Genomic DNA, 15,059 nt, shown 5'->3' with positions numbered 1-15,059 from the left:
TGCTGCACATGCGGGTCACTTCAGGTCCGCGACCTGTTCACACTGGAGTCTGATATGGGCCACTTTTAAAAAGTCTGTGTGAACAGCCACACAAAAAATCAGATGTGAGCAACAAGTCAGATTCAAGCACTAATGTTTGCTGTGTGAACATAGCCGAAATGAAGTCTGTACTAGCTCACGTTAGGAGCACGCTGATAGGCTTAGCTTGTAAACAACTACAGTGGCTCGTAGTGGACAAATATCATGACATTGCGTAACGTTATAGCCCCCAGATGTCCGTCAATTATTGTGCCTGTTGACGAGCGATTTAAACAGAGCGACAGAGTGATTCCATAGGGTTGAATCAAGCGACAGAGAGAAAAATAAATATCTCGGTGTGAACACAGCTTTAGGAGCAAGAAATAAATGAGCACAGAATGATTAAAAAATAAGGAGGCTCTAGTTAGTCTCAAGAGATCAGAATGAGCAACAGATTTTTTTGCTATGGTTAGATGGATAACAGTGAAACTATGATCAATATAGTATTTTTTCTATGTTCTCCAATTGTGTTAACTATTAACTACTACTAACTTAACTACTTTATTCAGAATTGACATCACAACATACGTTTACTTGCATTTCACTTATGGTTATCCGCTTGTGTAAAGTAAAGGTAAAGTCCCACTGATTGAAATTTGTTCTCCGCATTTGACCCATCCCCTGGGGGAGCGGTGAGCGGCAGCAGCACCGCGCTCGGGAATCATATGGTGATCTAACCCCCCAATTCCAACGCTTTGATGCTGAGTGCCAAGCAGGCAGGCAAATGGGTCCCATTTTTATAGTCTTTGGTATGACTCGGCCGGGGATCGAACTCACAACCTCCCAGTCTCAGGGCGGACACTCAAACCACAAGGCCACTGAGCTGGTGTAAGCACACAAATTGAAATATATCATGAAACGACAATGGTTTAAGCAAGTGTACTCAAACTTTTGACTGAGTAATGGCTAACTTAAGTTCTGGCCAAGGGACAACAGTTGGAAATTAGCCATCTGGCTAACACTGTCACATTGACAGTGATGTTATGTGCACTGTAGTGCGAAAGCATGTGAACTAAGCACAAGGCCAAAACACATGCTGTGTGGCACGAAAAATCATTTTCCAAGGTTGGCAGGTCTGCTGTAGCAAGAGTGAGCAAAATCTCAGAACACTGGCAATTGTACAGGAAAGAGGAAATGTCACAATTAAAAAAAAAAAAGATAGTGGAATATCCTCAACTGTTATGTACACAAGGCTGAATTAATTCAGTGATAAGCTCAGTGTCTTCTTGCCCCTAACTGTAACTTCTGTTCCAGCTACTAATGTTGGAGAAGACTTGCTGCACTCACTCTCCCGGGATGAAATCAACAATCTTTTTCCCGGTCCTGAAAACTTCCTGAGGCTGTATGGCACCTTGTGATGTGAGACAAAAGGGTCAGTGCAGGGAGCACGTCAGTGCAACACCAGCCCCCTGCAGGAAGCACCAGCACCCCAGTGCAACACCAAGATCACAGTGATAACATGTATGTGGTATTGCATTTAATATACTGTATGCATCTGTGAGTCTTTGGATGAAAACGTTAGGCCACGCAACAGCTTTAGTGTCTGTCCAGGGATCTTAGTATTCCATTCATTTGTAAGAGTTTGGAAACCTAATATTTCCCAATACTTTTTTCTTCTGATGTAACCTGCAGCCAGCACCCAAGTGCCATGCAGATCTGAAACCAGCAATGCCAGTCACCTGCAATGAGCACCGCAGAGCAACGCCAGGATAGCAGTGATGAAACATGTATGTATTTTTTAATACTCTGTATGCAATATTGCAACAATACATTAGCCCACAGTCCACATACCTTTTGTTTTTGGGTCATGGTTTCACTACGCATTTTATGCATAAGGAGAAAAAAATGCTTCCATTTCTAAAATGGAAGCATGGAAAATGGAAATGCTTATTAGCAAAAAATCTATTTCTGGTCTATAATATGAAAGTATAAAAAAACACTTGCAAATGTAAAAGTGCTTCTTAGTAGGGCTGAACGATTTGGGTAAAAAATCTAATTGCGATTTTTCTGACCGATATTGCGATTTCGATTTAATTTCGATTTTTTTTTTTATCAAGTTTCAGTGCAATATTAACTGTAATAAATGTAAAACACAATGGAGCATTTGCCTACCACATTCAAACATCACAATCAACAAACTGCTCTATATTATAATGCAAGGATGAGAACTTGGATAAGAATTCCTTCCAGCAACATTTATTTGCTTTTAAACAACAGCTGCAATTCTCTCTGTGTCTCAGTCTTTAACAATACAAACAAAACAAAAAGCACCAGCATCGCTGCAGCTCTTGAAGTAACTGCCCAAGGATCGCTTGGCCTTTTTTGCGGCCGATGGCCTGGCTCCTTCCTGTGCTGCACTTTGAGGCACAGCAGCAGCATCTGGGGGTGATGGCAGCCCTCTTCTCCTGCAAAACACAGACACAACTGTTAAGTTTCACATTAATGCAATTCACAGCACACACATTCATTCACACATCAAATACGGGGCACAGGGCAGGCTATATACACAAGCAGTGTTTCAGTGAAGCCCTATTTTGCAAGGAAAGCCAGGGGAGAGAGGAGTGGGAGAGGAGAGAATTAATGCAAGTTACCTTTAGTGCCACCTGCACTTGTTCCATCTCTCTCTTCACCCGGGCCTTGATTTGTGGGACATTCTCTGCACTTATGTAGCTTGTTCGCAACTTTTCTGAAAAACAAAATAATTAACCAAATTATTCTATAAGTACTACATGGCTGTATTGCATTTTTAAGATTGGAACTAATTATAGATGATGTAGGAGGGAGAGAAAGTAGGGAGGAGAGATGGGGAGGGAGAGAGCAGAACGCTGGGAGAGAGGACATTAGCTACTACAGAATCATTCCATTTCCCAGACTGACAATATATTGGCTATATAATATATTGGGGGAGGTGAAGAGGGGCATTTAGACATTACTGTAGGCTTACCAAGCTAACGTTACAATACAAGTAGCCTACTGCATTCAGGCAGAGTCAGACTGATAATGTTAAGTGAGAGGGGAAGAGGACATGTAACGTGAGCTAGCCAGTTAGGGCTAGCAAGCTAACTTTACTAGCTAAATGAGCTATCTCCTTAGGGAGAGAGCTAGCGTTAGTAAAGTTAACTTGCTACATTGCTAGCCCTAGCTGCTAGGCTAAATAACGTACCGATGGCGAGGTGTAGTCTGTGGTGAAGCACTGGAGTCTGGTCCATCTGTTGATTTCCATAGCTTTTATGACGTTTGAAGCGTTGTCGGCACCGCGCTTGCTTAACACTGTCTAAATAACCGATGCTCTAAATCCAAAGTAGTTCCAGCCTTTCTTCGGTGCTAAATCATCCGGCGGCCGCTTCTTGTTCTTGTTCGGCTGAAGCTATTACACTTCCGAGTCTTGTTAGATAGCTGCCCTTCCATTGTAGAGAATCCAGTCAGTGGCGCACTATTAAAAATCCAGTCAGAGTGAATAATGTGTCAACTTTTGTAAAGTTCGCTAATCGGCTCGCTAGCTATATTCTGCAGACTGCTGCAGCCATGGGGCTGCAGCTAGGTTTCTCCTCCTCCATCCAGGCACGTTTGATGCTGGTGCTGCTGCGTAAACATACGTCCGTCTACTACGGCGTGCTGCTGCTGCGTAACGACGTCACGTAACGTGTACCTACATGCAGTCATGTCACATGTTAAATCGAAGCCTTTGCGATTAATCTAATTGCGTTGTTTCAAATCTCGGTTTCGATTTAAATTCGATTAATCGTTCAGCCCTACTTCTTAGCCATGACTACTTGTAGGATAACCTAGGTAATAACATTACGAGACATTGTACATTTTATTTTCGAAGCAAATAGATAGCCGGAGCTACTTTCCTGATAAAACAGGAAATGTCAGGAAAGTAGTCTCTTATGGGGTTGTGTTTCTGTGGCTTTCTCTTTAAAGCTGGAGTGAGTACATTTACAATTGCTGGAGTGAGTACATTTACAATTTGTTTATATAAACAAATGTCCATTACGTTCAAGGCATTGCCAAACAAGTTCCCACAATGCTGTATTTCTCAATATACCAGAGTTTTCAATCCGACACAGTCGTGCCCGACAGGTAGAAAACTCAGGTATACTGAGAAATGCACAGAGAGAGTTATGTGGTGCAGATAGGCTTAATCAGCATTGTGTGAAGTCGTTTTGCAATAGCTGAATATGTGCATAACATAAACATTCGTTTATGTTATGCACTCCAGCTTTAAGCAGCGAGGCCCAGTTCCATGTCTTTACGGTGAGACTTGTGCAGTATATTGGATACTGCATGCCTACATTATGTTTTGTACTTTGTCATTTTCACAATGACATAAGGAGAAGTGTTCACACTGTGATTTTTGTTTTAAGAGTCGCTTTATTGAAACTTGGTTTCAGTATCTGGTCAGCAAAAAAATTATACAAAATCTTTTTCTCCGATTTGATGTATAATGATTGTTTTAACTGTGATGGTTTTTCTAATTGGTAGTTTTCTAATCTTTTACATTGACTTTTGTCATCTAGGTTTCAGAAGACCCAAACGGTTCCCTGCGCCAACAACCTCTATCATCTCCAGTTGTGGTCATCAGTGAGGAAAACTGCATGATCGCCATGGGAGCATGCCAGTGGCGACCTTCGAAAGAGATCGGTTGAAAGAGGGACTTGTCTACCCGATGGCATATTATTATGTCCTACACCTCACTTACTCCAAGTGTGACTCAACAGTGCTCTCAGTACTGCAAGCTGAGATCCACCATGATGCCATCCGTGATGGACATTCAACCCCTTCCTACAAAAAGCCTATGGGCGAATGGAAGGCCTTCATGAGTGAGGTGAGTGTGAGAGAGTGAGGGACAGGCAAATGGAAGGCCTTCATGAGTGTTCTTTTTTTGGAGGAAAAATATATATTGGTCTGCCATCACTGTAGAAATGTCTTAAAACCTTGTCAATTGTTGTCTGAGCTTCAGTTCTGTGTTGTAACAGTCATGTTCTGCCATTTCACATTCAAGACCTTTTAAATGTGTTATTTTTTCGATGTGAATATATATGTTCTCAATCATGATGTTCATTTACGCTGAGTTAAAAATAATTTGCGTGCTTTTAAAAGAAATAATTTTATGTTACATGCATGTGACATTGTGTCCATGTGGGGGTGTGCGAAGAGTGCTCCAAGTGGTGCTCTGCTTTAACTCCCTGTCGTGGGCGTCCCCCCCCCTCCTCTCTTTCACTCATTCAGAGCTTCAACACAACAAACATGGCTGCTGTGAGCCCATACGGTCTTGTCTTGGACATGGACAGAGCGAAATATGGGATTATTTTGCTTACGTTACATTGCTGACAGTGACAGGGACTGACACTACATAGCCCGTCAGTAAACAATGTTTAAAAGTGCGGAGGCGAACTGGCGAAGGGAGCTGACCAAACGCCGACAAACATCCCGACTTAAAAGAGCAACAGGTTAGCGAATGTGATCGATAACCTAATTACATTCCCTCAAATAAGTTTTTTATTTTGTGACGAGCAAACATTTTTCACCGTCAGTTTGACGAGGAAATGTGCTCAGTACGAGCGACCCTCTGCCAAGTAACATTATTGAGTCATGACGCTGTTTATTTAATAGGGTGATCTGGTTGTAAAAATAAAACATTTACATCAGAAAGACATTGAAAGCAGTGATTGATAAATGAAATCCAATGTTTTTCTACAAATTGCATCATTGGGAGGTTGATTCTGGCACTCAATATTAAGGGTGGGCAATATATCGATGTTATATCAATATTGTGATAATGAGACTATACATGGCAAGGCTGTCCAAACCCTTTTGAATGGGGGCCAGATTTGATAATGTGAAAATACCTGGGGGCCAGCTACTTTCTGTTGTATCTGAATTCTGTTGAATTGATACAGTACATAGAAGTTATGGCAAACTTAGTCTCGACGCCAGACCCATGAGAGTTCTTACGCTGATACACTAGGTTACTGCATGCTGCAGAGCTCTCTCTGGGTCTGGGACACTTTCCCTCAGAGGGCTGGTTATGGGAGGGAACCGTTCACTTGGCCAGTCATATGCCAGTGATGGCTTCAGTCCTCTCCAATCAGTAACGACTTTGCGATCAGACAACACGGGAGGCGCAGCCCATTTGCTCTCTCATCGGTGCTACGACCTGTCACTCATTCAATTTCAACCCGCCTTCAAAACCAGCAGTGGCTGTTAACTGGCACAGACTCACTTATGTAGTATACGGAGCGCAGCGATTCAACGTAATATTTGAGTCTGGGGAGAGACTATGGCAAACTAAGACAGATGGAATTGAATGCTTATGGGAGAGGAGAGTGACTGCTGTGAGGAAGATGTTGAAGATGATGATGGCTAAGACACATCCTTGTTTTACTCCTACTTTGACGTAGAAGGGTCAGACTGTTGTCCACTTATTTGAACGTGGGCTTGCATGCCGTCATGAAATAGCTTTAGAATGGAGAGGAATTTGGGTGGGACTCCAAATCGACTGAGTAGGTCCCAGAGTAGCTTTTGATTTACTGTGTCGAATGCCTTCGAGAGATCAATGAAAGCCATATACAGGTCTTGCTTATGTTCTCTGCACTTCTCCTGGATCCAGGCAGTGGTGGCCGATACAAATTGGCACTGACCTCAAACTATCCAATCAGACAAAACATTTTCTCGGAAACGGAAGGTCAGATCGAGATGCCTATACTGCCCTCCAAATCAAAACCGCAGTAACTACAATTTTGGTCAAAATTGAGTTATTATTGAAATTGAACTTTTAGATATCTGTTTTATCATGTGACAAATTTTCTAAGTTCAGTCTTGCTCTATATTTGAGAAAACAGAGTATAAAAGTTGCAGTAACTACAAAATCCAACCAAAAACCAGACAAAACTGCATTAACTACACTTACTACAGTTTGATTTGCTTTCACAGAGCTTCCGCTGGACTTAAACAGAGATAAACGCAGTAACTACACTTTGAGGTGTAGTTACTGCGGTTCAGACTGGTTTTTGGTTGGATTTTGTAGTTACTGCAATTTTCCCGCTCTTTCCATAACAAAGCCCAACATATCAATCACTCATAATGGCACAATCTGTTTAGTTAATCCAGTCAATTCCCAATATGAGAGCGCACTGACAGCTGTCCAAATTGTTAATGAATGAGTCTTCAGTGTCTTTAAAATCGTAAATGCTGTATTCCTAGCTAATAATCCATAAGAGATCATCCAATAAAGAAGTGAATTGTGTTCTCCACTGGGAAGTGTTAATCTGGCTGTAGATAGTGATAATTGTTTGGTAACACTACCTAGCTCATCAGGACAATCCTTTTAATTGCTGCATAAATTATCAGCATTCAGACTCAGTCTGTAATTCATTTTAATCAAAATAATTGTAATATGCTATGTAATATACTGTATATGTTCTTGTATGAATTATCAATCTGAAAAGCTGATCTGATTTGTAAAGAAAACCTGTTCTAAATTAAGATAATAAAACAACTGTGCTCATTAATTAATTGTGTCAGAATGATGACCAAAAAGCAACACCAGTGGTGAAGATTACATCAACTGACTTCACGATTCCCTGAATGTATCTGTTACTCATCCATTTAAATGTTTTAAACATGTAAACAATAAAACAATTAAATACAGATATGATGTGGTATCGAAATCAAAACCGATTACAATTGTCTCATGAAAAACAAGACAGGAGAAGCACATTAGATTGTAGTTACTGCGCTTTTCCCTTGTACTACCTACACATCTGTTTAAGGTAATACACAGACAGAGTGCCGTATCTGCATTTCTGGGGTCATAGGTCAAGTAATTGATAATTGTTTTGCCCCCAAAAAATACTTTAATGTATACATATTTAATAAGCGCATTACCACTTTTCAACCTATATCTCATTTGGCTGGACAGTCCAAAAACTTTAAAGCCATTTTTCTCAGTTTCAGTGTTGGCGTAGTTACTGCGGTTATGATTTGTAGGGCAGTATAAAGGACTATAATATATTTTCTCACCCCAAATCCATCCATGAGTCTCTACGAGTTACAGTTGCAGAGATACGTCCGCCCTGCATGCAGGACTACAGGAGAGACATAGAGGACAGCGAAGTTGGGGGTTTAAGTCACTGATCAAACACTCGATTTCAGTGATTGCTGTCAGAATATAGAGCCATTTAACACTTATTTTAACACAAAAACATTGCTGAATGTACCTTTAATGTGATAATCTAATTTCTTACGTTCTGAAAATAAATCCTGTTTTCTAAAATTCTGTATTCAATGTTGATTTTTTTCTTTTTGTGATACGAAAGTTTTGACATCAACCAGATTTAAATTTCTACCCATGTCTAGCCAACATTGGAGGCTGATGCCTAGCCAACGTTGGAGGCTGATGTCTAGCCAACGTTGGGTTTTGATGTCAACCCCAACCAAAATTCTGTGTCTATATAACGTTGGAGGCTGATGCCTGGCCAACGTTGGAGGTTGATGTCTACTCAACATGGGGTTTTGACGTCAACCCCAACCAAAATTCTATGTCTATCCAATGTTTGAGGCTGTCTATCCAACGTTGGAGGCTGATGTCTAGCCAACGTTGGAGGCTGATGTCAGCCCAAAGTTGGGTTTTGACATCAACCCAATTTTCATTCTCAACCAAACTTCTACATCTATCCAACGTTGGAGGCTGATGTTTATACAACGTTGGGGGCTGATGTCTGCCCAACGTTGGGATTTGATGTCAACCCGATTTTAATTTCCAACCAAAATTCTACATCTATCCAATGTTGGATGCTGATGTCTAACCAACGTCAGAGGCTGATGTCTATCCAACGTTGGAGGCTGATGTCTTGCAAACGTTAGGTTTTGACGTCAACCAGATTTTAATTCTCAACCAAAATTCTACATCTATCCAACGTTGGAGGCTGATGTCTATACAACGTTGGGGGCTGATGTCAGCCCAACGTTGGGATTTGATGTCAACCCGATTTTCATTTCCAACCAAAATTCTACATATATCCAACGTTGGATGCTGATGTCTAACCAACGTCAGAGGCTGATGTCTATCCAACGTTGGAGGCTGATGTCTTGCCAACGTTGGGTTTTGACGTCAACCAGATTTTCATTCTCAACCAAAATTCTACATCTATCCAACGTTGGAGGCTGACGTCTATACAACGTTGGGGGCTGATGTCTGCCCAACGTTGGGATTTGATGTCAACCCGATTTTCATTTCCAACCAAAATTCTACATATATCCAACGTTGGATGCTGATGTCTAACCAACGTCAGAGGCTGATGTCTATCCAACGTTGGAGGCTGATGTCTTGCCAACGTTGGGTTTTGACGTCAACCAGATTTTCATTCTAAACCAAAATCCTACATCTATCCAACGTTGGAGACTGACGTCTATACAACGTTGGGGGCTGATGTCTGCCCAACGTTGGGATTTGATGTCAACCCGATTTTCATTCCCAACCAAAATTCCACATCTATCCAATGTTGGATGCTGATGTCTAACCAACGTCAGAGGCTGATGTCTATCTAACGTTGGACGCTGATGTCTTGCCAACGTTGTGTTTTGACGTCAACCCGATTTTCATTCTCAACCAAAATCCAACGTCAGTTCAACGTTGGAGTCCAACGTCGATATGACGTTAAACTGACGTCCCGTGCCAGCTGGGCTGCGTAGCAATTTGGGTCAGCGACTCCACTTCCTCAGGAGGCTTAGATTATTCGGCGTAAGTACCAAGATGATGATGATAATGCTGTTTTAGGCAGCCTCATCAGATATGGGATGGCTGCTTGGTTCGGAACAGCTCAAAGCCAGAATCGCTAGCACTGTAAAAACTGCTTGGGAAAGTGATGGGAAGGAGCGACCCCGTTCCCCTTCAAACTGTTTATGAGCAAAATGTTGTCAGTCTGGCGCTCAAAATCCTCGACGACCCACAACACGTTCTGTTCACCGAATACGAGTTACTGCCCTCGGGCAGAAGATACAGATCGAAAAGATGTAAGGGGAACCGCCTTAAGCTCTTCTTCCTTCCAACTTCAATTCAATTGTTGAACAGACTGCCGACACTGTCTTGTCCTGCAGGTGCCAGCGTGCCGTAAATTGCCGTCTTAATTATTGTTTTACTTTCTTTATAATTATTTATCAGGTTATTTTGTTTTTATATTTTTATCCTGATGTGTTACAATGCACTTTTAAGGCCGCACTTTGGTATACTGCGCTTTGCTCCAGTGCAGAAGGGAATAAAGTCAACTAAATGTATTAATTTGCTGTCTTCTTTCCCTGTGACATTGGCACGCGTTTGGTTCGCGTTTGATTAAGCTTGCGTTGCCCAGAGACCTTATTAGAAGCATCGCGCCAAAAACCCATTCAAAAATAGTTATCAGGTAGTTGTGCTGTAGTCACCTAAGATGTAGCCTTGTAGTGTGTGTGTGTTGAGTGCATTTTCAATTGCTAAACCGTGATGTCACCCGCGAAAGTAAGAGTCTTAACCAGGTTTAACTAAGAAAATGGCTCGGGTGACATCACTGATGACATCACAACTGCCTGACAAGTCACCTGTAGGTCAGCAGTTGACCTGGGTGAATCCATCTTGTGCGAGTGATGTCACTCAACTGGAAGTGATGTCACGCAATTGCCCGACTGATGTCATCAGGCAGTTGTGATGTCATCAGTTGCTCGAGTGCTTTTCTTCTTTCTTAAGCATTTGTTCAAGGCTTGAATCCCTGGTATTGTTGCTTGCAGCGAAAATTTTAATTTATAATCAATTATTTGTTAATTAGCCAATTGCAGACAGCCCCTCACTTAGTTTTTGATTTCTGTGTGGTGCTGATGGACAGCTCCTTTTATCGTTAAAATAAAAACTGCTCTGAGAACACATTATTTGGCCTTTGTTCTGTTTATTTATGGTTGGATGTGTGGCCGCCAACATTTGTGATATTTCAAGAGGGCCATGAATCAGAAAAGCTGGGTAACTGCTGCTCTAGCTTTTCTTGTGGGACTGAAAGCCCCGCCCCTCTGATGAGGTCAAACAGAGCAGTGCTTCATTAGCATAAATCCATGCCCTCAGAAAACAAGAGACAGTCACAGGCTGGATGGAGCCCCACTATAAAAAGCTGGATTTAGGAGGGTTACTATACTTTCTCTATACTTTCTAGGGCTGTGCAATAAAATCGATACGGCAATGTATCGCGATATTTTGCCAGACGATATTGTATCGATATTTGGACGCCAACAATCGATATTTAAAAAAAATAAAAAAATAAAATTTGCAGGCCATGCCATGCCAGGCCACCGGCATCTGCATCTGGTGATTCCCACCCCTAATCGATACTGTATCGATATTTCCCATATCGATGTTTTTGGTGGTATTTCTTCCGCTATTTACAATTTGAATAATTACTATCCCTATCTATAATAAGGTCGTACCTTCATAAGTAACATGGGGCCACTGTCTCACGTCATCAATCCAGCTCATGACGCTGTTATTCATTTAGCGTTAATGCAGTCTGCAGCAGGCAGCAGCACAGTCTAGCTGCGGGGACCTACACCAGTAATGGTGGCCCCACTAGATGGCGGCCTACACAAATTGGCCGTGGATTCGTGTATAGACACTGGCGAATTCAGTGATGACATCATCCCTGATGACGTCTTCCCTGATGACATCATCACTGACTGATGACATAATCCCTGATGACAACATCACTGGTGACATCATCCCTGATGACATCATCACAGAATTTATAATAGCCTCACCGAGGAAGGATGATATCATTACTGGTGACATCATCCCTGATGACTAGGGGTGGGGGGAAAAATCGATACACCATAGTATCGTGATATTTTTGCCTGACGATATTGTATCGATATTATTATTATTTATTTTTTTCTTTTGCAGGCCATGCCATGCCAGGCCACCGGGCATCTGCCTGAAGCGCCCGATGGTGCAGTCCGCGCCTGCAGTGGCGTCATGGGGCAAAAACAAAACAAAACAAAAAAACACTGCATGAGCTGTTGAACCCGAAATTAAACAGCCAAAGAAGTCTTAAAAACTTTGGCACTGGCCTCTAACCTCAGTGATGCCATAAATCCATTATGTGACATCATCAGTGATTTATGACATCACTGTGTTGTCACAATGGCTCTGCATGACATCACAATTGCTCAAGTGACATAAGTGATCAGATCAACATCGTGTGTTTAAGCTTAAAAACTTTGGCACTGACCTCTAACCTCAGTGATGCCATAAATCCATTATGTGACATCATCAGTGATTTATGACATCACTGTGTTGTCACAATGGCTCTGCATGACATCACAATTGCTCAAGTGACATAAGTGATCAGATCAACATCGTGTGTTTAAGCTTAAAAACTTTGGCACTGACCTCTAACCTCAGTGATGCCATAAATCCATTATGTGACATCATCAGTGATTTATGACATCACTGTGTTGTCACAATGGCTCTGCATGACATCACAATTGCTCAAGTGACATAAGTGATCAGATCAACATCGTCACTGATGATGATGACTGGTGACAGACACTGATAACATCACAATTGCTCAAGTGACATAACTGATGACATCATTGTGTGTGTGTGTGTGTGTATGTGTGTGTGTGTGTGTGTGTGTGTGTGTGTGTGTGTGTGTGTGTGTGTGTGTGTGTGTGTGTGTGTGTGTGTCTGTCTGTCTGTCTGATATCAACATTATGACTATGAGATCACTCACTGACGACATCAATGATAACATAATAACAGCATCAGTGGGTCATCTGATGGCATCACAATTTCTTAAGTGACATCACTTAAGAAATTCACTGATGATGTCACAATGTGATGACTTTAATCCTTCCCTGCTGAGTGTATAAATAGAACTATATATTTCATTTTTACATTGCAATGTTTCAAGCACATCTCATCTGCTTATTTGTATTCATTCACTCTGCAGCCACATTCCATGTGGAAATCAGAGACGAGCGTGGAGGAATAGTCACAAAAGTAGCCTACAATGTGGGATGGGAAGCATGGTATACATGCAGGATCGTGTCAGATACAAGGGGTGAGCGAGTCTATGGAACCATAGAGTGGTACACGCCCAGAGCGGTGCAGCCACTCACAAGGAACGACGTCTATCGATACATCTTGCCTGTCTACATCATCCCTGAGAACGTTGGCATTTACAAGTGTGTCGGCAAGAAGGCCAACCGTGAGGACAGCGCCACAGTCACAGTCACAGTCAAGTACTTGCTTCCCAGCACAGAGGAGTTCAACCAGGGTGAGATCGCCAATATCACCTGCGATCTGCGTAGCTCACCAGAAAAAATGTACTGGTACAAGTATAATCATGATAGCTTCCCAGTCCACCAACGACACTGTGGCTTCGGAGAAAATTGGACCTCGTTTCCCAAAGATGATTTCAACGACATCCTGATCGATGGCATCCAAAAGATGCACGAAGGCTGGTACAAATGCATGCTGTCGTATTCTGACCATGAATGTAGGCTAATCAAGGTGGTCGTAAAAACCAAACGTCCTAAGATCCAGGGCAATGTCTCCACATGGACTTTAGCACCCGCAGACCTCACTACCATCACGACACCCATAGAGCTCACAACCATCACATTGCCTGGATCCACCGCTCTCCCCTCCCACACCACCACCTTGAATGGATCCACCGCTCTGCCTTCGCACCCCACCACCTTGAATGGATCCACCACTCTCCCCTCCCACACCACCTGTAGGAGCCAAAACAGCAGTTATGTTTTTTATGTTTAAAAATACTAATTATAATTTCAACACTTCCCATATTTTTGGATACTTTTTTTTTTTGCATCCTGGATCCACCGCTCTCCCCTCCCAGACCACAACCTTGAATGGATCCACCACTCTGCCTTCACACCCCACCACCTTGAATGGATCCACCACTCTGCCTTCACACCCCACCACCTTGCCTGCAGCTACTGCTCTCCCCTCCCATCCCACCAACATGCCTGGCAGGCGAACCGCCATTCCTGACACTCCACGCTTACACCCCACCAACCCTGCCACTATGGACGACTTCACAACCATCTATATCTTGATCGGAGCCTTGGTGGCCGCAGTCTTGGTTGGCTTGGGTTTCGCCTTTCTTCTGTTTATATCGTACAGGCGTTCCGGAAGATACATGACAAACGAGGCCAAAGGAGCAGATGATGCGCCCGATGATTCAAGATTCAAGATTCAAGATTTTCATTGTCACTCCGTAGTACAAGTACGCACGTGTGAAATTCTTATGCTGTAGGCTCCATTACAGACTAAGCTAAAAGCTCAGTCTTGTAATTTCGGTGATCTCAGAGACTCAATGACTCGAGATCAGATCGTTATCGGGACAAAAGGCAAGAGGATCCGAGAGAAGTTATTGAAAGATGCAGAAAGAAGCAGAGCTCACGTTGGGAGGTGCTATAAAAATATGCCAAGCCAGTGAGCTAGCACGCCAACATGTATTGACTTTTGATGAGCCGGCACACGGAGCAGCATGTCAAGAAGGCGAGGCTGTGAACGCCTGCCTTGTCAGTGAAAGGAAAATACCGCCGCAAATTGACAACAAAAAACAAGGATAAAGACATGTTCACTTGCAAGAGATGTGGTGAAAAGCCAATGTCCTGCATATGGTAAAACGTGTGTGCAAAGTGTAAGGGACAAAACCATTATGCAAAAATGTGTCTCTCCCTAGGATTGGTTAAGAGGATCTATCAGATAAACAGTGAGAACATAACAGTGGACAAACAAGGCCAAGAACCAAATCTCCTGCACTGAAGGAACTTCAGATGTTGCTCAAAGATTTCCTTCTGTTTTCAAAGGACACGGGACACTACCATACACTTACAAAATCCAGCTCAAGAAGGATGCTCAGCCTGTAGTGCAGAGAGCTCCACGGAGAGTGCGAGAGCTGAGTGCCACTCAGAGCTGGCTTGAAAAAAGAGCT

The 15,059-nt window shown here is 42.6% G+C and overlaps 1 protein-coding gene across 1 annotated transcript in view; it reads right to left on the bottom strand.

Moving 5' to 3' along the window:
* man1b1b (mannosidase, alpha, class 1B, member 1b) overlaps positions 1-14,104 on the bottom strand; it is a gene marked incomplete at both ends in the record, with an annotated part of 92,273 nt that extends 78,169 nt beyond the window's left edge. The window contains 2 exons of the mRNA XM_083645420.1: positions 13,684-13,830; positions 13,958-14,104. Of these exons, the coding sequence (XP_083501546.1) occupies positions 13,684-13,830; positions 13,958-14,104 (294 nt within the window). The remainder of the gene's footprint in view (positions 1-13,683; positions 13,831-13,957) is intronic.
* Between the last annotated feature and the right edge of the window lie 955 nt (positions 14,105-15,059).

The sequence above is a fragment of the Poromitra crassiceps genome (genome assembly GCF_964638095.1).
Source record: "Poromitra crassiceps genome assembly, chromosome: 10".
In the NCBI taxonomy this organism is placed as follows: Eukaryota; Metazoa; Chordata; class Actinopteri; order Beryciformes; family Melamphaidae; genus Poromitra; species Poromitra crassiceps.
The sequence above is the reverse complement of the archived record's forward strand: the minus strand, read 5'-3'. Positions and strand labels throughout refer to the sequence as shown.